Genomic DNA, 23,740 nt, shown 5'->3' on the forward strand with positions numbered 1-23,740 from the left:
GTACAAAATAACCTGTTGCAGTAAATTCCAGAAGGCGGTGAGCTGTTCCTAGGAGAGAAAGGACGGCGTAACTGTTTTCATCCTAGGGGTGTGGCAGAAGAAAGAGCAAACTACCACGGAGGATAGAGAAGAGACAAACTTTATACAAAATTTGGAAGGCTACCTGGGCTGGCTACAAGGAGCTTTAATCATAGAGCAAATACATGCCCACCCACCCTTAAATCTTCCCCATGCAGCCTTTCCCAAGTACACTTCAGTTGCCTGTAGCAGTGAGCTGAAAGTTGAAAACTAAGACTCACCCTTACCCAGCTTGCCCAGGGCCAAGCTGCGCAGCAGCTGCGTGGTACAGTGAGATCTGAGTGAAAGACCCTCCAAAGCACAAGGACCCTTCACTGAATGTACAGAAGTGGCCCATCAAGAGCAAAGAGAACTCCACAGAAGGACACAAAGCTGGTGGCTAGGTTGTATGTCAGAGGAAGAGATCTCTGGAGTCTCACTATCCTCATATCCCAAGTCCTGCTGAAAGGACAATCCTGATTGTACCCTCAACACCAGTAAAACCAATAGAGAACTGACTTTAACCAAAGCTACAGCAAAACCCAGACCAAGTTGTGCTATGGGCTAGACTGACTCGGCTCTCAATCCTAGCAGCCTGACAGAGGAAGGGGTACATCCTTTCTCTAGGGCTACGTGTTGCCATGTAATGAAAAGTTTAAAGACTCAGGAAGAAGCAGAAGCATATGACTGAGGGGAAAAAATAGTCAATAGAAGCAGACCTATAGATGTCCTAGATGTTAGAGTTAGCAGATGACGGTTCCAAAATACTTTCTATGAATGTGTTTAAGGACCTTGTAGAAAAAGCAAAATCTGTTCTTGAATAGATGGGGAATTTCAGCAGAAAGCTGAAAGTTCTAAAAAGAGAATGTTTATAAATTCCTCCCTGAAGCAAGGATTATTTAGAAACAAATTACTAGTCATTCTTGGAGAATGCATAAATAGCAGCCCCAAAGTCATAACCCCTTCCCCTAAGGTTATACATTCCTACTTTCATATAAACCAGGAATTCTAGTCCACGAGGGGGTGACCACTATGTTCGAGATATTGTATGAGGAATAAGAGTACAGAGACACATGAGCTTCAATCACAGCCCTCAGGGAAATTTAGTCTAGTGAAGAGAGGTATGAGCATTAACTATTTCAAGATAAATCTCTAGAAACATGAGTGACTGACATGTCTTTGTGCAAGGAGGATCATGAAAGGCTCGGTATTTGGTCAGGACCTCAAGGAAAGGTAAAATTCTTATGTGAGAGAGACAGGACTCAGATCCATTGATGTCAAATCCCTGTGATATCACCCTGTGACGAAGCTGGGACTCCAGAATCTTCAGCAGCACACAAATGATTGCACAGTGATGCGGCATAGGATTGGCCCCTCCTGTATTTCTAAAAGGAGACCAGAGAGTTGGTCACCTTACAGGAATCCCAGGAGACATCAGAAGAGAGGAATTAGAGTGGAGTAATTATATTTATCAGTATTCTAAAATGGCAAAATCATATTTTTGGATTTTGTTGGAGAACTAAATCACTTCTGCCTCTGTATCCCCTTATGTATGTTGTCTATACCTCTATTATAGAATTTATATCATTTATACCTCCTTCTCCACCTGCGTTATAAGCTCCTTCTGGACAACCACTTATATCTGAATGACCATAGAAACTGGCATTGTGCCTTATAAATAAATATTAGGAGCTCAGAGAATGTCTGCCCAATTGAAGTAAAATTTAACCCCAGATAGAGTTAATAGGACTCCCAGGTAGTCAACTTCTGGGCTCTTAATCACTACACTATGTTAATGATGACTCATGGATATCTTGACCAATGATCTGTAGAATTTTTATTTTATTCTATCTGCGATGAGGAACTAATGAAGGTTTTGCTGCTGCTGTTTCTCTTCCTCCTCTTCTTCCTCTGCCTCCTCTTCCTCTTCTTCTTTATCCTCTTCCTCCTCTTCTTCTTCCTCCTCCTCCTTCTCTTCTTCCTCCTTCTCCTCTTCTTCTTCTCTTCCTTCTCCTTCTCCTTCTTCTTCTAGCCCTGGGGATGAACCCAGAGGCAGTCTACCACTGAGCTTCATCCTCAGCCATTTTAATTTAATTTCAAGTCAGGATCTCGCTAAGTTGCTGAAGCTGCCTGTAAACTTTCAATGCTTCTGCTCATCCTTCCAAGTTGCTAGGATTATAGGTATGCACCGTTGCACCTGGCTAGACTTCTGATAATATTTGGTGTATGTGGGAGGAAAGGAGACTCAAGAACAGGACCAATAAGCAGGCTTTCGAAGCAGTTCAAGTGAGAGGATAAGACTCTGAACCAGAACAAAGACAGGAGAAATGAAAGGTAAGGTGTAGGTTTGAGAAGCAAGTAGTAACACAGTCAGTGAAAATTCTTGGTGAGAAGGGTAAAGAAAAAGAAATTGAAGGAATACCTAAGTTCCTCTATGAGCAACAGGGAGAAAAAAAGGGATGCTTTTAGTGGAAATAGGAAATGAGAAGTGTAAATTTTAGAGGGTGGATTGAGTATGAATATCAGGAGAACAGTCAGTGGGAAAGTCCGTCTCCTGTAGAGAAGATTCTTTAATTTACTTCTGAAACCTGTTCCAGCACTCTAGAAATATCTGCTGACAAAGGTCTTCATTTTCACTGTTTATATCTGACCTAACCTCTCATATGCTGATTCAGACTCATTTCCTCTTCTCTTCTGAGGGTAGATAAAAATGATAAAGTGTCATTGTGCTTATATGAACTCTCCCAGAATGAAAACTTACCCAGTTTCTCTTATACATTGGCAACTCATTATTGATTGTTTGGATTTACGAAGAGATTCAATTATAGAAGAATATTAAGGTCTGTGATTTCCCTTGTTTTCTTGTCCAAAGTTTAGGCCTAGCTTTTTGTTACCCAGTTCTCTTATCTCCACTTGAGATCTATGTGAGAAATTTAGAGAGAAATAGGAGGGAGATAGCAAAATCCTGCTTAGAGTGAGCACAGAAATTCTTTCTGCCAAAAAACAGATGCGGTAGCCCTCCCTAACTCTGATCCCTGTCCTCCTCTTTATCCTTGTTGGTGCTATGTGGAACTGCCTTTCTTTCTCCCTCATGTCTTGAATGGCTAGGCACTTGCTCTAGGTAGTCATATGTTTCAGTATTTTTTTTTTAGAGACAGGTTCTTGCTAAGTGGCTGAGGCTGGACTTAAACTTGTGATCCTCCTGTTTCAGCCTTGTGAGTCACTGGCATTATAGGTATGTACCACCATACCTGGCTGCACAGCTGTTTTTGTATCTTAAAAAAACAACAACATATAGATGGTTCCTTCTGCCTCTACTTGATTTTTTTAAAATATTTTTTAGTTGTAGTTGAAAACAATATCTTTATTTTATTTATGAATTTTTATGTGGTGCTGAGGATTGAACCCAGTGCCTCGCACGTGCTAGACAATCACTCTACTGCTGAGCCACAACCCCAGCCCCATGTCTCTACTTGATTTGATGTAGAACATTCTACCTGATTTCTCCTCAGTCCACTTGAAGGCTACACACCACCAGGATGTCTATTCCAAAAAAAGCAAACTTTGTTAAAAGTCATTTAGGGACATTATGCTGCTGATAGATTAGTTTAATATATTTCACAACTACCACAAAAGTAAAGTGACAATAAAGACCTTTACCTTAACTCATAAAACCTCAAGGATGAATAATAGAAGGAAGGGATAGTAGTGATGAAATTTTGGGACTTAAAACTGAATCCTGGGCCAGCAGTGGGGAACTCAGCAACAACTCTACCGACATCCTAGAATCTTCAAAAAGCTTGATAATTGGTGGCATCGGGTACCTTTAGTAGAGGCTTCAGGTTCTGTTAGTAGAGGTGGAGATAAAACTGGAAATTGGAGGACTGGTTAAAGATGTGTATAAGAAACAGACTCCCAGATCCTCTCCTTCAACAGCTCCCAGAGAAACAACCGTCTTTTCCCTTCATTGACAGAGGTCTGGACTTGTCTCTGAAGAGTGTAAATCAGGCTGTTTCTGGATTGTTGACTCCTAATTGCTGGTACACATGAGGGCATAGAGTTTGAACAAGACCAGGGGAGAATAAGTGGACCTTTGCATATTGAATGTGAACTCTCCAGGGTCCTTCTCCAGCTCTGCTTTCAGAACTCTGGTCTTATAGCCTTCAGTCTGGAGTTTGCAAGATTCCTCTCTGGGGAATCTGACCAACCCAAGAGAAAAACACTTACATGAACTAGCGCAATCACAACTCCCTATCCAGAGCCATAATTAGCAAGTCCTACCCTATGTGCACAGGGCTTTCAAATAACCCAGTGTCCCTGTCTTAAGTATGTGCAAACAGCCAAGGACTGTCTGACATAGGAGAAGGTCTAAAATGTTAAAGTGTCCCAAAACAACAGAACAAAGCAACTTGGAACCAGAAACTGTGCAAAGAGATCATAAACCAGCCTTTCCAAACGAAAGGATGAATGTCTCTGAGAGTTGAAATTTGTTTTGTCTTGTTCACAGTACTGGGAATTGAACCCAGGGCTTTGTGCATCCTAGGCAAGCACTCTTACTACTGAGCTACATCCTAGCTCTTTTTAAAATTTTGTATTTTTTTTAAAGAGAGAGAGAGAATTTTTTAATATTTATTTTTTAGTTTTCAGCGGACAGAACATCTTTGTTTGTATGTGGTGCTAAGGATCGAACCCGGGCTGCATGCATGCCAGGCAAGCATGCTACCGCTTGAGCCACATCCCCAGCCCTAAAATTTTGTATTTTAAGACCCTGTTTTAGGAAGGTGTGTGTTCGGGGGTGACTGGAGACATAGCTCCATGGTAGAGTACTACTGTGGACTTCATTCACATATGGGGGTGGGGAATGAATGATTTGCTATTTAAAAAATAAAGAAGTTACTTAAAAATATGATAACAAAAATGAAAAACTTAATAAAGGGAAGGGAAGATAAAAATTTAGATCATTGCCCAAAAAGTAAAAAACAAAAAGGGGATGTAAGAGAAAAGTAAAGAACTCAGGTGTTAGCCTAAAATTCTGTCATCTTGAATGATAGACATTCTAGAAGAGAGAACTGAGAAATGAAAAGGAAAACGTCATTAAAAAAAATTTGAGTGCCCCAAACCCACCCATAATCCCAGCAACTCAGGAGGCTGAGGCAGGAGGATCACAAGTTTGAGGCCAACGTGGGCAACTTACAAGACGCTGTCCGGAAATAAAAAGGGCTGGGGATGTAGCTCAGTGTTAGAGCACCCCTGGTTCAACCCGAGCCCTGCCCCCCCCCATATTTTTTTTTTTAGAAATTTCCCAGAACTGAAAGTCATGCACTTTTGGATTCAAAGTGCCGAGTAGGGCATCAGTTCAAGGCATGTCATTAATGATATTTCAGAACACCAAGAAGCTAAAAATTCCAAAGAGAAATGAAAGAAATAGTCACATACTAAGGATAAGGATAAGGGATCAGATTGGCAATATATTAGCTAGTCAATGGAACAATGCCTTTAAATCCCAAAAGGAGATTATTTTCATCTTAGAAATCTATGCCTAGGCAAAATTCCATATGTAAACACAGAATAAAGATATTTTATGGTATGTAAGACTTTACCAAGTTTACTTCCAAAGCATCCTTTCCCAGGAAGAGATACTTCACTAAAGCAAAGCAATAAACCAATAAAGAAGAAAACCCAAGTCCCAGTTTAAGTCAGGCAGGGGACTCTCCGGGTGGATGAAGTGTGGTCCCTGGTGTCAACTACTCAGCATAGCCAGAGATCAAATAGCCAGAAGACAGAGCAATGCATAGGATATTTTTGAAAGAGACACAAGAAAATCAATAATGGTTATCTTGTAAATAAAAATGGGAAGGCAGAGAAAGGGCATTTCCCTTTACATATATTACTTTTTTCTTTTTTAAATATATACACATATTTTTAGTTGTTGATAGACCCCCATTTATTTATTTATTTATATGCAGTGCTACACATGCTACAGAATCACTCCACCACTGAGCTACAATCCTGGCCCCCATCACACTTTTTTTTTTTTTTTTTTTTTTGAGAAAGGGAAAATGCTCCCTCCAGTAGCGCATCTCCAGTGGAGATGTTGTTTAACCCTTAGATAATGATAACAGAATTTTTCTGTTGTTCAGAAACTGGAAAGCAATTTTGCTAGGATATTTTTAAATCCTCTAGCCAATCTTTACTGATGATTTTAGGCATACACTTCTCATGATAGAAGAGGTAGGGAGGAACTTCTTTTGGACAAGAAGAGCCTGAACTCTCTCCTAGAAGATATCCTCCCTCCTGCTCTTCAGCGTTAGGCTCGCCATTATGGAGGGCAGAGGAAGGTTTCTTCTGGGCTTCAGGACTACAGCAGACTTCTTTTGGGAAGAGCCCTTCCATAAAAGCTTTCTCTGCTCCAAAACCTTGATTACCAATAATTAATCTCAGATGAAAGATTCAGTGCTACAGGCTTCCTCTGTCTCTGACCTAAGAGAACAGGCTGTGAATGGTTTGTTTGTTTGCTTGCCAGAGATCTTATCTTCACCCAGAAGAGCTGATAGGATCATAAAATCAGCATTGATCTCTTCTTCCAGTGTCCTTTCTCCACAAAATGGGGCGGGTGCACTGAGCCCAGGACAAAAGGGAGATTTAATATTGTCATGTGGGGGTGGCTGTCATTTAATACTGGCTATATTTCATAGTAATAAAATTTGGATAACTCTCTGGTGCATCCTAACCCCCATGCTTTCTTTTTTTTTTTTTTTTTTTTTTTTTTTTTTTTTTTTTTTTTTTCTTTTTTTTTTTTTTTTTTTTTTTATTGTTGGTCGTTCAAAACCTTACACAGTTCTTAATACATCATATTTCACAGTTTGATTCAAGCGGGTTATGAACTCCCAACTTTACCCCGTATACAGATTGCTGTATCACATCAGTTACCCTTCCATTGATTCACATATTGCCTTTCTAGTGTCTGATGTATTCTGCTGTCAGTCCTATTCTCTACTATCCCCCCTCCCCTCCCCTCCCCTCCCCTTTTCTCTCTACCCCTTCTACTGTAAATCATTTCTTCCATTTGTATTATCTTGTCTTACCCCTCCATTACATATTTCTTGATATATCATATTTCACATTTTGATTCAAGTGGGTTATGCACTCCCATATTGCCCCTTATACAGATTGCAGATTCACATCAGTTTCACTTCCATTGCTTTACATATTGCCATCCTAGTGTCTGTTGTATTCTGCTGCCTTTCCTATCCTCTACTATCCCCCCTCCCCTCCCCTCCCCTCCCCTCTTCTCTCTCTACCCCCACTACTGCAATTCATTCCTCCCCCTTGTATTATTTTTCCCTTTCCCCTCACTTCCTCTTGTATGTAATTTTGTATAAACCTGAGGGTCTCGTTCCATTTCCATGCTATTTCCCTTCTCTCTCCCTTTCCCTCCCACCTCTCAACCCTGTTTAATGATGGTCTTCTTCTTGTGCTGTTCTTCCCTAGTCTGTTCTTAATTACTCTCCTTATATCAAAGAAGACATTTGGCATTTGTTTTTTAGGGCTTGGCTAGCTTCACTGAGCATAATCTGCTCTAATGCCATCCATTTCCCTCCAAATTCTATGATTTTGTCATTTCTTAATGCAGAGTAATACTCCATTGTGTATAAATGCCACATTTTTTTTATCCATTCGCCCATGCTTTCTTTGCTCCTTTGCAACGTATTTGCATAAATCACTACAAAGCAATTAAGCCAGCTAAGTCCAAACCACCCACTTGCCGATTCCCAGCACATGAATTAGAGGGAGGCCAGCTGAAATCTGGGCCAGGCACTTAGATGACTTGTGATGTCTGATTTTTGTTCCATGATTTGGAACTCAAAATAAATCAAAAAGGAAAAACATGTTCCAAATACCAGCTAATTCACACACAAAAAAAATCTCCATCTTCTTTCGTCCTGGCACACACACAAGGCTGATAAACAGACCTGCCCTGCACACAGATACAAGTATTTAGAGACTAATTTCTATAATCACAAACAGATACTCATGTGAGGCAGACTCACGGAACTCCTGTGTGTGAGGTTAGGCTCTAAAACTGGAATGAGGGCTGAAGAACATTTTAGGGTCTGGGGAAATTGGGAAAGACTTAGAACATTGGGTCTTTGAGGGAAGGTTCTAGGAGACAGAATTTGAGCAAAAGAGAAGAAAATATGTGAATAGCAAACAGGAGAGTACTCAAATAAAGTAGTGTCCATGGCAGAAGAGGCTGTTTGGTTAGATCTTAATGATAAACTTTCTGCTGGGTGTGCTGGGGCAAGCCTGTAATCCCAGTGACTTGGTAGACTGGGGCAGGAGGATTAAGGCCAGCCTCAACAACCTAGGGAGGCTCTGTCTCAAAATAAAAAATTAAAAAGGGCTAGCGATGTAGCTCAGTAGTAAAGCATCCCTGGGTTCAATAGCCAGTACAAAAAAGAATAAACTTTCTCACTGGTGAAACTTGTTAAACTCCAAAATTGAACAGCCCCAAGCTACAGAGCTCTGGAGGCTGTGGTAAATTCCCTTGGTACATGGTCAGGGTCCTCATATAATGGATATTTATAGATACAGATGTTGAACAGCAGTCTCTCCTGATACCATAAACCTGATCTTGCAAGAAGTTGGCAGAGAAATGAAACAATTCAGCAGGAATCAGGCACCTCTGATGGCCATAGCATCTCGAGTTTGACCTATTTACCAAAAGAGCAGCACATTCTGTTTAGAAACAGCACCTGTTCCCCGGATGGGGTGAACTCCATGAATGGGCGCAATGAGAAATGATAATTCGAGGGTCCTAAAAAACAGAAAAAATAAATCTTTCCCTCGGCCTTGTCACCAGGTATGGGAAATTTCAGCAAGGTGGTGATAGAGGCAGGGAGATACCTGGAGAACACATCTAAAAATGAACAAAGATACGGTAATTATAAGAATGGAAGCTGTTTACAGGGAGAGGAAACTGGTTCGTATAATTAGATGGATCCAAAAATTACCTTGTCTTTATATTATACCTTCCTGTAAAAGAGATATAAGATCTTTTCTTGCTGGATAAAGACAAAGTTCCTTCTTTTTAGAGAAGAATACCATCAAATTACAAAGGGGCCGAAGTCACACTTCCAATTACTGACAAAGTCAGGACGAATCCCCACGCCTTTTCCTTTGTCAAGAATGTATAAAGGCATCCTTCCACTAATAGGAAACATTTATTCCTGCCTTGGCTTCTGTTTTAGCTGCTCATCTTTCTCTCTCCCATCCTGCAGCTGGGATGAAAGCAGCTCCATCAGCAGTGGGCTCAGTGATGCCTCCGACAACCTCAGCTCAGAAGAGTTCAATGCCAGCTCCTCACTCAACTCCCTCCCATCTACTCCCACTGCCTCCCGCAGGAACTCTACAATAGTGGTATGTGGGTTTGCAAACACCTGGGCCACCATCTCGAGATAAGCCCAACTGGGCAGTGCCTGGGTTTGCACGCCCAGTCACACCCACTTCATGGAAGTGGTTCCCATTGACCAAGTTCTTGTAGAGCTGGCCAAAAAACAAAACAAAACAAAAGTAAATCTTCCTAGCAGTCCCCTAAGACATTAGACGTTGTCACAGTGCCTATATTTTGGGCTCACATGTGTCTAGAGTGAAACATGTAAGAGCTATTCCAAGCTTGCTAGGCTTGGTGGTGCACACCTGTAATCATAGCAACTGAGGCAGGAGGATCTCAAGTTCAAGGCCAGTCTCAGCAACTTAGCAAAACCCTGTCTCAAAATTAAACAAACAAACAAACAAAAAACTAAGGTCTTGGGATATAGCTCAGTGGTAGAACACCCTTGGAGTCAATCCCCAGTGCTAAAACAGGAAAGAAAAAAAATTAGCTAATCCAAGTGGAAAAGAAAAAGATTCCCAGAGTTAGATCTGATATCCTCTCTCCAGACCCTAAGGATACAGTAGGAGTCCTGGGTTGCCTAGGCACTCTGGGAAGAGCAGGGCCACCTAATAACCAAATAAATCCCCTCAGCTAACCATTCCCAAACCCTATGGGAATGTCTCCTCTTCTCTTCTTTAGCTGCGCACAGACTCAGAGAAGCGCTCTCTGGCAGAAAGTGGGCTGAGCTGGTTTAGTGAATCAGAAGAGAAGGCCCCCAAAAAGCTGGAGTACGACAGTGGTAGCCTGAAGATGGAACCTGGGACTTCTAAGTGGCGGAGAGAACGGCCTGAGAGCTGTGATGATTCTTCCAAGGGCGGAGAACTCAAAAAACCCATCAGTCTGGGACATCCTGGTTCCTTGAAGAAGGGCAAGACCCCACCAGTGGCTGTCACTTCCCCCATCACTCATACAGCCCAGAGTGCCCTCAAAGTTGCAGGTAAGTCTGGAATAAAGGAAGGGAAAGAGTGAGGATCTGTTTCTTTGGTTGTCCCTCTGAATGGCCATTAACCCATAGAATGATAGCAAACATTTGCATAATGCTTTAACATCCACACATCTGATCTTCCAGACAGTCCTCGGAGTGAGGAGGGGTAGGTATTACTCTCACACAATGAATAAGTAGCAGAGGAGGAACAGTGTGTTATGTTCAGAGACTAGTTTGACCTCCTTCAAACACTTCCCATTTGTTTCTTTCCTCTCCTTTTCCCGAGTAGGGAAAGAAAAAGATTTCTGAGGTCCTGGTCAGTGTCAGCTACTCTCACCTCATTTCCTTCCCTCTCACAGGCAAACCCGAAGGCAAAGCTACAGACAAGGGTAAGCTTGCTGTAAAGAATACCGGGCTGCAGCGCTCCTCTTCTGATGCTGGTCGAGATCGCCTAAGTGATGCTAAGAAGCCCCCCTCGGGCATTGCTCGCCCCTCCACCTCGGGATCCTTTGGCTACAAGAAACCCCCTCCTGCCACAGGCACGGCCACGGTCATGCAGACTGGTGGCTCAGCCACTCTCAGCAAGATCCAGAAGTCCTCAGGCATCCCCGTCAAGCCAGTGAATGGGCGAAAAACTAGCTTAGATGTGTCCAATAGCGCAGAGCCTGGATTCCTGGCTCCCGGAGCCCGTTCCAACATCCAGTACCGCAGCCTGCCTCGGCCAGCCAAGTCCAGTTCCATGAGTGTGACAGGTGGGCGGGGTGGACCTCGCCCTGTGAGCAGCAGCATTGACCCCAGTGTCCTCAGCACCAAGCAAGGAGGCCTTACACCCACCAGACTGAAGGAGCCTTCCAAGGTTGCCAGTGGGCGGAACACTCCAGCTCCTGTCAATCAGACAGACCGGGAAAAGGAAAAGGCCAAAGCCAAAGCAGTGGCCTTGGACTCAGACAACATCTCCTTAAAGAGCATTGGCTCCCCAGAGAGCACTCCCAAGAACCAAGCAAGCCACCTGCCAGCCACCAAGTTAGCAGAGCTACCACCAACCCCTCTCAGGTACCCAAACTGGGTATTTCCTCCTTGTCTATTTGCTCGGTCATTCTTTTGCATATTCTGGTCCTCTTTAGACTAGGAGTGCCATGTCCTGTCTACTTTGATCTCTAGGCCTTTGCATGGGTCTTTCTAAAATCTCCTCTGGCTTCCCCTGTAGGCCAAGTTCTTTTCCCTCTTTCAAAACTGTATTCAAGAGCTGGGCAACGTTGTGCACCCCTGTAATCCCAGCGACTCTGGAGGCTCAGGCAGGAGGATCTTGAGTTCAAAGCCAGCCTCAGCAACTTAGCAAGGCATTTAGCAACTCAGCAAGACCATGTCTCTAAATAAAATACAAAAAAGGGCTGGGGATATGGCTCAATGTTTAAGCACCACTGGGTTCAATCCCTAGTACAAAAAAAAAACTATTCAAAACTTACTCTTTATTCTATTTTCTTATCAATGCCTAACCTGTTTTCATAACACTTGTACAAGTGGTCTTTCAATGTTAATTTGCACACATATACCCATTTGCATATAACTTCACCTGTGTTTCCCATGGGCATGTATTGCCCCCCTATTAAGACTGCAGGTGCCTTCAGTCAGGTTTTCCTTCCAACTGGTTGCTCAACAGCATTAGAATCAGCCTCTGTACTTAGCGAATGGCCAGAAAACAAGAAAACTAAAGAATGATTGCCTCTTGCTCTGTAATTCTGTTATCTTAAATATTTTATTTTATCTTCACTTCTCTCAGGGCCACAGCTAAGAGCTTTGTCAAGCCTCCTTCACTAGCCAATCTAGACAAGGTCAACTCCAACAGTCTGGATCTACCATCGTCCAGTGACAGCCACACTCCAAAGGTCCCAGATCTGCATGCTACAAGCTCAGCAACTGGGGGCCCTCTCCCTTCTTGCTTCACCCCCAGTCCAGCACCCATCCTCAATATTAACTCAGCCAGCTTCTCCCAGGGCCTAGAGCTGATGAGTGGTTTCAGTGTCCCAAAGGAGACCCGCATGTACCCCAAACTCTCAAGCCTGCACAGGAGCATGGAGTCCCTTCAGATGCCAATGAGCCTGCCCAGTGCCTTTCCCAGCAGTTCCCCCATCCCCACCCCTCCTGCGGCCCCTGCTGCCCCCACAGAGGAAGAGACCGAAGAGCTGACCTGGAGTGGAAGCCCCAGGGCTGGACAAGTGGACAGGTAGGTGGGTGGAGACGGAGCTGAGACTGAGCCCAGACCACTGGCAATACCATCCTATATTTGATTGCCTCTGTAACTTTCAAAACTTTTTCACATATTTTAAGTGATTTTACATGCTTCAAACAACTCCATGAGATAGGTAGGATGCATTTTTTTTTTTTTTTTTTTTTTTTTTTTTTGCTCATCTGATGAATGGAAAAACTGGTGTGCAGAAAGTTAAGTGACTTAACCAAGATCTCATAATTGGTTAGACTCGTTCTCCAGAGCTTTTGCTTCCTAATCCACAATCATTCCTAATATATCACGTCCTTCTTTTTACCCACAGTATCTTTTAAATAGCCAACCATACCCTAATTCCTAATTGGAGAAAAACATTCAACATTTCAGGTAAATTTCCCAAGTTTGCACCAAGAACTTGGCTGAGACTGTCTTCTTATTTTGTTTATAGAGGTAGTTTGATGCTCCGTGTCCCGAGTCTGCAGACCTCACCTCAAGCCTATGGTCCCACACTCTCGTTTCTAAGGCGGACTCACATACTTCTCTTTTTTTATCTCCACAGTAATCAGCGGGATCGGAATACCCTTCCCAAGAAAGGACTCAGGTAACCCTTAATTACAGCTTTTCCTCCCTATACTTGGTGCTCCTAGTATATATAAAAAATCCATATTTGACCTGTCCCAGGCCCTCTGCATGAATTTGGCCCTTTTATCCAAATCATTTGTATGTGGTCCCATATATGTGCCATCCAGCACCTGCTCACCATCATGTGAGTCAGCGTCTACAGCAGGTGGTCTTTGGTGACGGGGAGAAGGAGTTTGCATGGGAATCACATGTTCCTCTGTCTCCCTTATAATATCCCAGGGCTCCCCGAACTTCCTTTCTGTAATTTTGCTTTCCTACTCTGTGCCTCTGGGGCCACTTGGTTGGGCAAAGGGCAGGACATCTTTGTTGTCACAGCACTGAATTGTTCATTTGGATGGGGACTCCTGTGACCCGAGAGCCAACTCTTAGAATCATGGGGCTCTGCCCTGAGCTATAGGGGTGAAGTTCTAGTGCCTTCTCTGTCCTATCTGACTCTATTTCAGGAGCTCTGTGTAGAGTACCTGCTAGTGTTCTAACATTAGCTGAGGGGCTGGGGGAGGACGCTGAGTCACTTCCTTTTGCTCCCTCCTGGCAGCCCTGGATGCTCCCCTTTTTCTTGACCAACTTTCAGATCTCCTGGCTCCTAGCTCCCAGATATAGGTATTCTGGGAGATATTCCCCTAGATATTACCCACACCGACTATGCGTCTAGTATCACTTTGTGGTTGCTGAGTCTAAGTCCTTCTACTGCCTTCTACAGGTACCAGCTCCAGTCCCAGGAGGAGACCAAGGAGAGGCGGCATTCCCATACCATTGGTGGGCTGCCTGAATCCGATGACCAGTCAGAGCTGCCTTCTCCCCCTGCTCTCTCCATGTCCCTGAGTGCAAAAGGCCAGCTTACCAACATAGGTCAGTGTTTGCGGTCGCTCACTGTAGTATGGAATGAAGCAGGGGGTCACCCTGTAGGGTGAGGCAAGGCAGCTGGACTTGAGGTTTCATCTAGTATTCGACTCATGCTACATTGGTGGTTTCATAGTGCCTCAGTTTATCCACTCAAAATAAGATGGAAGGCGAAGTGTGCAAATCCTCAACTGAAAAGTTGCCCCTGGGCACAAGTTGTAGGGTCCTGTTAGTATCAGAGACTCAGAACTATGGCATGGAAAAGCCATAAGCCAAAGCCCAGGGATCAAACCAGTGCAGTGCCAGGCACGTAGATCAGCCAGAAAGGATCTGTGACACCCAGGGCTGCTGGGGCCAGCCGCTGCAAGGGCAGTACTAAAATGTGAGGCTGGAGGGGAGGAAGAGGGAAAAGTAGTGGATGGAGGAGAGTGGAATCTGCATCCAAACCCAGAAAAATTCAGATTCCTCAGCTGCCTGGCTGAGGGCAAGCCCTCCTCGCCCTGAAGGCAGAGCTGACTAAAACATATCCTGGACACACCCTTTCTAGATCCTGAGAAGCAAGGAAAGCTGAGATAGAAGGAAGTGGCCGGTTGACTCAGAAAGCAGGGAGGGGAAGAAGCCTGGGGTGGCGAGGGCCGGGCCCAGCCCTGATTCTGAGAAGCACTAGGCCAGGCTTGGCCTACTAGGAACCCTTTCAAACAGTGCCCGGGATGGGCCTGTTGTTTGCTTGCTGTCTCTCTCTAAACCCATGTCTTCTTTCAGCTGAGTGAAGGGAAGGAGTTAATGTAAGACAAGGACCTGTGACTTGCCGTACAGTGACGGTGGGGAATTTGAGGAAAGACTAGGAATCGGGATCATGTTTGCCTTAAGGGTCATCTGGCCTCTGAAGGGCTCTTAAAGGAGGATGGGGCCAGCTTGTTTTCCATGTCCGTTGAGGATAAAACAAGAGGAAAGGTGTTCCTGCTGCAGAATGAGGGCCTGGGCTAAGTAGGACTCGCCTTATGGATTCAAAAGCACCAAGAGAGAGGCATGAGATCTGCACAGGTCCTTACAGACAGGCGCACTATCCATCGGCCTGTGGAGGGAGTTCCATGAAGGTGTGAACCCCAAAAGGCTGTAGTCCCAGCAAGGGGCAAATGGATGGGGTCAGGTTCTGCAGGTGAGCAGGAGCCAGCAGATTATTCAAAGCAAGTTCAAACCTCAAAGCAGATTCCAAGCCCTACTGACACATCCACCTGCTCTGTCTGTCCTACATGAAAGCCAGCCAATGCTGGGCAGAGGTGGCCCTAATTTTTGATGCCTTAGAACTGACTTAGAGTGACACTGCTTTGTTGAGAGACATGTCCTTCCTTAATGCTGAGCCCATTGGATCCGCAGCCTGACCCCCGCATCACTTGGATCTGAGTCGTGGTGTGAATTCTCAGTCCTTCCAGGTTGTGTTGTAGAGGACGAAACATCCCATTTTCATGGTCACATCCCAGCAATGTGAAGGTTTCCAATAAGCTGCCAGGCCCCTTCAAAAGCAATGACGCCGAGGCAGGCAGGCTTGAGGGAATGTCCATTTTATTCCAGACAGCAGGGTCCTTCTCCATTAGGGCTCGCCCTCTGCACACGCCCCCGGCCCACCTGCCCCCTCCTCTCCCACCCTCTCCCCGTTGCCTCTCATGCTCCTGGTGCTCCATCCCCCAAGGGACAAGAGAGCTGATGACCCTGCCTCTTCTCCTGCCTCCCCCTCCCTCTCCTGTCCCCCTTCCCTCTGTCCTTCCAGTGAGTCCCACGGCGGCCACCACGCCAAGAATCACCCGCTCCAACAGCATCCCCACCCACGAAGCGGCCTTCGAGCTGTACAGCGGCTCCCAAATGGGGAGCACCCTGTCCCTGGCCGAGAGACCCAAGGGAATGATTCGGTCAGGATCCTTCCGAGACCCCACGGATGATGGTGAGACTTCATGCCAGCGCGGTTCACGCTCATTCCAGCTCTGCTGGGTCCCCTCACCCACCACCACCTCCACTGCCACCACTGCCACCACCACACACACGTATATGATCCACAGGACATCGACTTGGGCCATTTCAGTTCTTTCTTCCCATACCTTTGAAGGGTCTGGGGGCCCAGAAACCCTGGGTGGCACCATCTAGCACTGGGACTTTGGGATGGAGCTACTCTCTTGAGGGCCGGGGGAGGAAAATCAAGAGTGGAAAGGGTTAAGGCTATCTCTCAAGGTGCTCTGAAAACCAGAGCTTCCGTCCTCCTCATTCTGCTAGTGGTCTTTCCTCCTCACAGTCTCTCAGAGTATTAGAAAAGACACAGGGATACAATGGTAGCTCTTAAAACGCTTACAAGGAATTAGACATCTCATTCCTGATTTCAGAATGTTCCAGAGATTAGCTGCGGGGAGGGGAAGGGGCACCTGGTGGATGATGGTGATCTGGGTGTTAAGGTGGACCAGAGGCTGGAGCCGGGGCCTTGTGTACGTTTGACCCCCATTGCTCTTGGGGTGCTTAGGTCACAGGGGATTGCTTGCAGATATGCTTTGGTTCTCACAGCAGGCTCTATTGAATAATCAGGACCAGTGTCCCACCTAAATATCTGTTTCATCTGAGTGTCACCCAGGCTCCCCCAGTGTCCCCCAGTGATAAGAAGAGGAGGCACAGGCCGAATTGCAGAATCTGTTCTGAGCAGCTCTGATGGGAAACACCCCCCTTCTGCAGCTAAAGCACTTTCCTGGCTGGGAAGAAGAGATAACGACAACCCACAGGAATCTCATTTCCTTCTCTCTGAAACCCTGCACCCCTTGCAGCAGGCTGAGCAAGGGACCACCATGGCTGGGTTGCAGAGAAGGTAGATGAGCAAGGACGCCATCTCTACTCAGGACTGTGTCTCCCTGGACACCTGCCTACCTTGGGCTCTTGGGATGCCGACTGAGTTTCCTGCTCTGTTCCTTCCGTCTGCTCCAGATGCCCTCCAGAATCAGTATCCACCCTCCTATCTTAGGGCTCTTCCCAGAAACCCCTGTTCCTGGAACCCCCTGTTAACCCCTCATGTTCTCTTTCTCTTTCAGTTCACGGCTCGGTGCTGTCCCTGGCCTCCAGTGCCTCCTCCACATACTCCTCAGTAAGAGCAATAACTTTCCTTCCTCGCTCACTCCTGTCCCTACCAGCCCATGCTTCCTGAAACCTCCTTCAGTTGGGCCACTGTGGGGAGCAGCAGGGAGCACTACTATCTCTTCATTACCCCTGATGGATCTTGGGTGGGGATGGGGAAATGTGCCTACAGCTTGGAGCTCTCACCTGGGCACCTCAGGTCCTCACCTTTGATGCTTTCTGTTCCCCTTGAAGACTCTCCTTGATATAGAGCCCTTTTCTCCCCCTGATAAATGGAAAACATTTATAGCAAGGCAAGCTGGGTAGGTTTCTTTAGGCTCTAAGACCCCCAACAATGTATTGAATTGACCAAATGTTTCTTGTGGGGCATCTCCCAGAGCATTTGGCTTTTCGGTGTTCTTTGATTCTCTGTTTTGTTGTGTCCCTATTTCTTCACTCCTCAGGTTGCTAAGCAGAAAGGGTTACCTTTCAGCACGACCAAAATTTCGTTTCCTAACCTTCTCAGCAGTGACAAAGTTGGCTGGAGTTGACTGCCCGAGAAGTCTTTTATTTAAACCCTAGCATAGATCTGAGCTGAGACCTCAGGAGCCAGGGCCAAGGAACAAGAGATCCCACCTCTTTGAACCTCTGAATCCCGCTTCTTCAAGTCTTTGCCCTGCTACTCACTGGGGCCTGGCTTCTTCACCCCTGTAGTAACACCCGCTCTCTCTCTTTCTCTCCCTCTGTGCTCCCTTCTTCAGGCTGAGGAGAGGATGCAGTCTGAGGTAGGGTACAAAGCCTTGGTCTCTGCTTGTTAACACCACTGCGCCCATTTTCCTTCCAAGTGCCCTGTTTCTTCTGCCACCAGTAGTTTGTGTTTTCTCTTCTTTCACAGCAAATCCGGAAGCTTCGTAGAGAACTGGAATCATCCCAGGAAAAAGTGGCCACCCTGACATCTCAGCTTTCTGCCAATGTGAGTGCCTGGAATAGAGAAAGACCTGGGCAGTTATTTTGGCCAAAGTTAGATAAAATCAACCAAGGGAGGAAAATTAGCTGAGAAGTGTGCCTTGGGCTAGGCTCCAGGGAGGGGTGTTCCCACAACCCTACAGTGGAGAACCTGAGGATTGTCCTTCACCTTCTTTAAGTCTGTTTTTATAAAAATTTATTTTTCCCCCACCCTAATGAGTAGGTGTGGATAAACTAGTGTCTGGTAGACTTTTGTCTTTCTCTTGGAGAAAGATAAGAGGAGTACCAGTGGTCCTGCAGGGGATGGAAACAATCTCGCCATTAGCCATGAACTAAAATAGTTATGAATTATAATTATGGAGCCCCGAGAATCCTTCCCTGGATGTGTTCATGTGTTTGTTCATGCCACGTAACTGGGCAGGCATAGAACTGGTCATTAGAATTCAGTCTGGGGACCACCACACTATTCGAAGCCTAATTCTAGGCAGAATTTTGGGGGGGGGGGGCGGGGGGAGGGCTCAGTGCATGGATCAGACCCAAAGCTTTGCGCACACTGGACTCGTGCTCCACCTCTGAGCTATATCCCTAGCCTCTCATTCCCATTATCCTTCACTCACATCTGCCCTGCAAGTAATCTCCTTGGCAGTTTGAGCTTTTAGTTGGCAATAGTATTCTTTGTTTCTGCTCTCAGTACACCCACTTATAGAGAGTTTCTTCCTTGTAGGCCTTAGTTTTTCTACTCTGTGAGATGGGGAGAAAAGACGCCACTTCATCTAACTAGGTTGTTGTAGTTTCTCCCCTGTGACCACGTTGCAAACAGAGAACATAAGAGCCATTTTCCCCCAAAGCTATAAACAACAGCTGAGCCGGATCTGCAGGAGCGTTCCAAGTGTTTGCACAAAAGTAACCATGTCTGCAATTTCCGCAGTAGTTTTCTCTCTTCCCTTCCTCTCTGGGGAACCCAGCTGTTGGGCCTAGGTCTGTTCTTTGGAATCAGGTAGGATCTTCACCAAGATTTTTCATGTTTCCAAATTATTGCAATAGCATAGCTCCCTCACCACATTGGTTATTGTCCTTATTCTTTTCCCAAATCCCCAGTTTATAAGTCGCACACTTACCAGTTTGTTTGAAGCTCATATCAAGCACTTTTTCCCACTCTTGAGGACCCAAAAGAATTATGACAAACAAAGCCAGACATGATACTGAATGCCCGTAATCCCAATGACTCAGAAGGCTGAGGCAGGATGATTGCAAGTTCAAGTCCAGTCTGGCAATCAAGCGAGACCCTGTCTCAAAAAAAAAAAGAATCATAACACAATCATGAACCAGCTTTCCTCTCCTATATGCCACACCCATCAAGGCCAGTGGCCTGGGTCACATCCTGCACACCCCAGGAAATTCATGTCTGGGAGATGCTGGGGGAGAGGCGCCTGGGAGACAGAGAACATTATGTCTCATTCATTTATACTGCAGTCTGTCAGCCATCGTGTTGTCAAGACTGGGCTATAGCCAAGAAAATGAATTTAGAGGGTGATTTTTCTTAGAACAGGAAGTTCCATTTGGCTAAAAGAGAGAACAATCTAAACACCCAGACACGGTGAGTTCTGAATCTTAGATTTTTGCTGAAGCTCAGAGCCCTGCCCTCAAGCAGGAGATGTGATGGCAGGATTCTGGAAAGGTCCTACAGCTGGGATGCCCTGATGCTGAATCAGACACTGTCATGTTGAATAGAACTTCCAAGACACTGAAGCTGGAGGACTCCCCCTGGATTGGAAGGAGTGCAGGCTCCCAGTGCTAACCTCATGATAGCACCATAGCTTAACCTTGAGCTTCTCAGGCACCTTAGCCCTTGACTGGGATTTAGGGTAGGGGAGGAAATGCAGGACATGGGAGGGAAGGCAAGTCCCCCAGATGAGGAGAGGCCAGCACAGAAAAGCACACAAGAGGCCAGGGCTTCTTCAGGGCTCATGAGTAGATTTTCTGGGATCTCAGACATGTGCCAGGATATAGAGAAGCAAATAAGACCTAAGGCCCAGAAGACAGAAGAGGTGGGGGCAGTTGTTTAGGTCATGACATACATCAAGCCCAGGCCTTGACAAATTCACTATAGAAGTGGAAGATGAGGCTCAGATGGGACCAAAGTGATCACCTCCAGTCATGGTCCAGTCATGGTTTCAAGGACACTGAGTGAAAACAGAAGGGAGAATTATAAGCCAACAGAAAGCAGTGGGTATCCCAGACATATTAGAGATCTGGGATAAAAGTCCTGCCCAGAATAAGTTCATCACTTCCTGCTAGGGTCACCAGCTGGCTCAGATGCCCTCACTGAAAGCTCTCTCCCCATCCTCCAGAGTTTCCCGGTCTGGTCCCACGCTTCCTTCCCTTCCCTTTCCTATACATCTTGCTCCAGCTGGGCAGGGAGAGTTCAAACCATGCTCCACTGTGGCCTGGGTGCCACTCTGCACCTTCCTCAGCTGGCCCTCCAGTATCCTACACTCCTCTTGAAGCAGACCTGACACCTAGTGGCCAGATGGTGTAATGCCCCTGGAAGTTTCTTGCTACTTCCCTCTAGCCCTGCAAAGTGGAGTCAGAAGAAACCAGAAATAAGAACAAAATAAGAACAGGTTAAGAAGCAGAGATGAAAGATATGCACCATACAGATTCTCCTGGGAGGTTACCCCTCCCTTGGGGGCCAGACCACTACACAGTGGAGTTAAACCAAAATAAGACCTACTCCAGAGAATATGACCCTCATGTCAAGCCTGCCACCCACATGTCACATAGAGCAGAGGAACTGTCCCATCCCTGGTAGACACCAGGTACCAGATCCCTACTCTACCCTCCTGCGGTCCCCACTGTTCAAGAGGCTGGACCTGCCGGAGAATCGCTGTATCTCCATCTTGTCTGCTCAGGGAAGTCAATATTTTTAAATCCCCAAGAAGTTTGTTGGCCTTGGTCACCTCTGATACACAGAAAATCAGTTAAAACTGCTTTCCACGTCAGTGTGTCCCTCTACTGAGACTTTGCAACATAAGATCCCCTGATGTGTTTGTTTCAGGCTAATCTAGTGGCCGCTTTCGAGCAGAGCCTTGTGAGTATGACATCCCGCCTGCGACACCTGGCAGAGACAGCAGAGGAGAAGGTGAGAGGCCTAGGTGGGGAGGCCAGCTTCCCCTCCCCCACAATCACCAGTTTCTACCTCCCTGACCATGGCCCAGCACTCTCCAGCTGCCCCTTGGCACCCTGTCAACATCTTCCTTGCCCCAATTCCCTGCCCTTCTCTATCATGTCAGGGAGAATTCCAGGGCCTAGCCCATTGCCTGGCTCATTGTAAGTGCTCCTACTAAGCCCAACTAATGACCATTTTCATTCTTTATTAGGACACTGAGCTGCTGGATTTGCGAGAAACCATAGACTTTCTGAAGAAAAAGAACTCTGAGGCTCAGGCAGTCATTCAGGGAGCCCTGAATGCCTCAGAAACCACACCCAAAGGTAGGGGGTCCAACCACAGATTGAGGGAGAACAGGGAAGGGGGGAAAGAAGATGACTGCAGGTTTTTGTTTTTGTTTTATTTTGCAGTCCTGGAGATGGGACACAGGGCCTATTGCATGCTAGGCAAGTGCTCTAACACTGAGCTACACCCTGTGTCCAATTGCAGGTTTTTATGTGGGCCCACAATGGTCAGCTCCCATATCAAATTTCTAGGAGAACCAGGCATGATGCTGTACACCTATAATCCCAATTTTGACGAAGGAGGCTGAGGCAGGAAGATTGCAAGTTCAAGGCCATCCTCATCAGCTTAGCAAGATACTGCCTGCCTCAAGATAAAAAAAATAAAAAGGATTGGGGTTGTAGCTCAGTGGAAAGGTGCCCTTGGCTTCACTCCCCACTATCCCCGCCCTGCAATTTTTTCTGTACGGTGATGTCCCTTAAGTGCCTTTCAGTGGGATATCTGTACTAATCAATGAGAAGTGCCAGGGAACTGATCCCCATCCTAGGGGATGGGGGCAAGTAGAGGAAACCTCTAATCTCCATGAGTGCCCTCCTCAACCTTCAAATTCTTGGCTTATTTTTTAATCAGTTTGTTTTATTGCTGAGCTTTTAAAGTTCATATATTCTGAGCACTAGACCCTTAACAGATAATGATTTGCAAATATTTTCTCTCATTCTGTGTGTTGTCTTTTCACTTTCTTGAAAATATCTTTTGAAGAACAAAGGTTTTCCATTTTGATGAAGTTCGTCTATTTTTTTTTCTTCAGCTATGTGTGCTTTGTGTTGTATCTAAGAAATGATTCCCCCATCCATGGGAGAAGGAGGAAACAGGAATAAATCTAAGTGATCCAAATCCAAGGTCACAAAGATTTATTCCTATGTTTCCCTCTATAAGTTTTTATGATATTAGCTTTTAAATTAGGTCTTTGATCCATTTAGAATAATATTTAATAAAAGATTGATAGATAGAGGGTCCAACGCCATTCTTTTACATGTGAATATCCAGTTGTCCTAGCAATATTTCTTTAAAAGATTATTATTTTTTCCCTCATTGAATTGTCTTGGTATCTTTAGATAATCAATTGGCCAAAAATTTAAGTGTTAATTTCTGGACTCGGTTCTATTCCATTGATCTTAAATGCCTATCCTTAGCCAGTACTGTACTATGGGCCCACAGGGTCAATTACTGTATCAATTACTGTGGCTTTGTAGAAAGTTTTGAAATTAGGAAATGGAAGTTCTCTGACTTAGTGCCTCTTCATTATTGCTTTGGCTACTCTGTGCCTTTTGCATTTCCCTGTGAATTTTAAGATTGGTTTCTCAATCTCTGTTTACAAAAAAAAATTCGGTTAGATTTTGATAAAGATTGTGTTCAATCTGTGTATCCATTTGGAGAGTATTGCCACTGTAAGAATATCAAAGGGCCATGCACAAGGCTCTGGGTTCCATCCTGAGCAACACACACACACACACACACACACACAAAGAATGTCAAATCTTTCCATCCGTGAACTTGGCGTGCCTTCCCACTTATTTAGTTTTCCAGTTCTTTCAGTGATATTTTGTAGTTTTATTGTAAAAGTCTTGTATTTCTTTTGTTAAACTTATTTTTATGCTGTTATAGGATTGTTTTCTTAATTTTCTTTTTGGGTTATTCATGACTAGTGCATAGAAATACAACTAATTTTTTTATAATGTATTGATCTTATATCCTACAAACTTGCTGAGCTCGTTTGTTAGCTCAATATTTACAACCTTTTCTCTCTTTTTTTAAATATTTCTTTTAGTCGTAGTTGGACACAATACCTTTATTTATTTATTTTTATGTGGTGCTGAGGATTGAACCCAGTGCCTCACACATGCTAGGCAAGCGCTCTACCACTGAGCCACAACCCCAGCCCCATAATCTCTTCTTAATGTGTGTTTCTTTCAATATTATTCTCCTGAGTAACAGACCTCTGTTTTCAACCATTTTTGGACGTTTCCATTTAGTTGACTTCATAGGTTTTCTCTAACTTAACATTTCCAGAATTAGAAGTCATCCCCTCCACCCCACTTGTAAGTACACAAGCCA

The 23,740-nt window shown here is 45.1% G+C and overlaps 1 protein-coding gene across 7 annotated transcripts in view; it reads left to right on the forward strand.

Annotated features, from left to right (window-relative positions):
- The window catches only part of Nav1 (neuron navigator 1), a 252,591-nt gene that overhangs the window by 204,873 nt on the left and 23,978 nt on the right, over window positions 1-23,740 (forward strand). For 4 of the 7 annotated variants that reach the window (XM_021729867.3, XM_078022574.1, XM_078022575.1 and 1 more), the window contains 12 exons: window positions 9,339-9,477; window positions 10,133-10,430; window positions 10,778-11,471; window positions 12,199-12,642; window positions 13,202-13,243; window positions 13,985-14,133; window positions 15,893-16,063; window positions 17,187-17,239; window positions 17,970-17,993; window positions 18,104-18,181; window positions 21,233-21,316; window positions 21,555-21,666. In XM_021729867.3, the coding sequence (XP_021585542.2) occupies window positions 9,339-9,477; window positions 10,133-10,430; window positions 10,778-11,471; window positions 12,199-12,642; window positions 13,202-13,243; window positions 13,985-14,133; window positions 15,893-16,063; window positions 17,187-17,239; window positions 17,970-17,993; window positions 18,104-18,181; window positions 21,233-21,316; window positions 21,555-21,666 (2,288 nt within the window). The remainder of the gene's footprint in view (window positions 1-9,338; window positions 9,478-10,132; window positions 10,431-10,777; window positions 11,472-12,198; window positions 12,643-13,201; window positions 13,244-13,984; window positions 14,134-15,892; window positions 16,064-17,186; window positions 17,240-17,969; window positions 17,994-18,103; window positions 18,182-21,232; window positions 21,317-21,554; window positions 21,667-23,740) is intronic. The other 3 variants (XM_040277226.2, XM_078022573.1, XM_040277228.2) reach the window with 3 other exon arrangements.

This window comes from Ictidomys tridecemlineatus, chromosome 10, assembly GCF_052094955.1.
Source record: "Ictidomys tridecemlineatus isolate mIctTri1 chromosome 10, mIctTri1.hap1, whole genome shotgun sequence".
NCBI classification, from domain to species: domain Eukaryota; kingdom Metazoa; phylum Chordata; class Mammalia; order Rodentia; family Sciuridae; genus Ictidomys; species Ictidomys tridecemlineatus.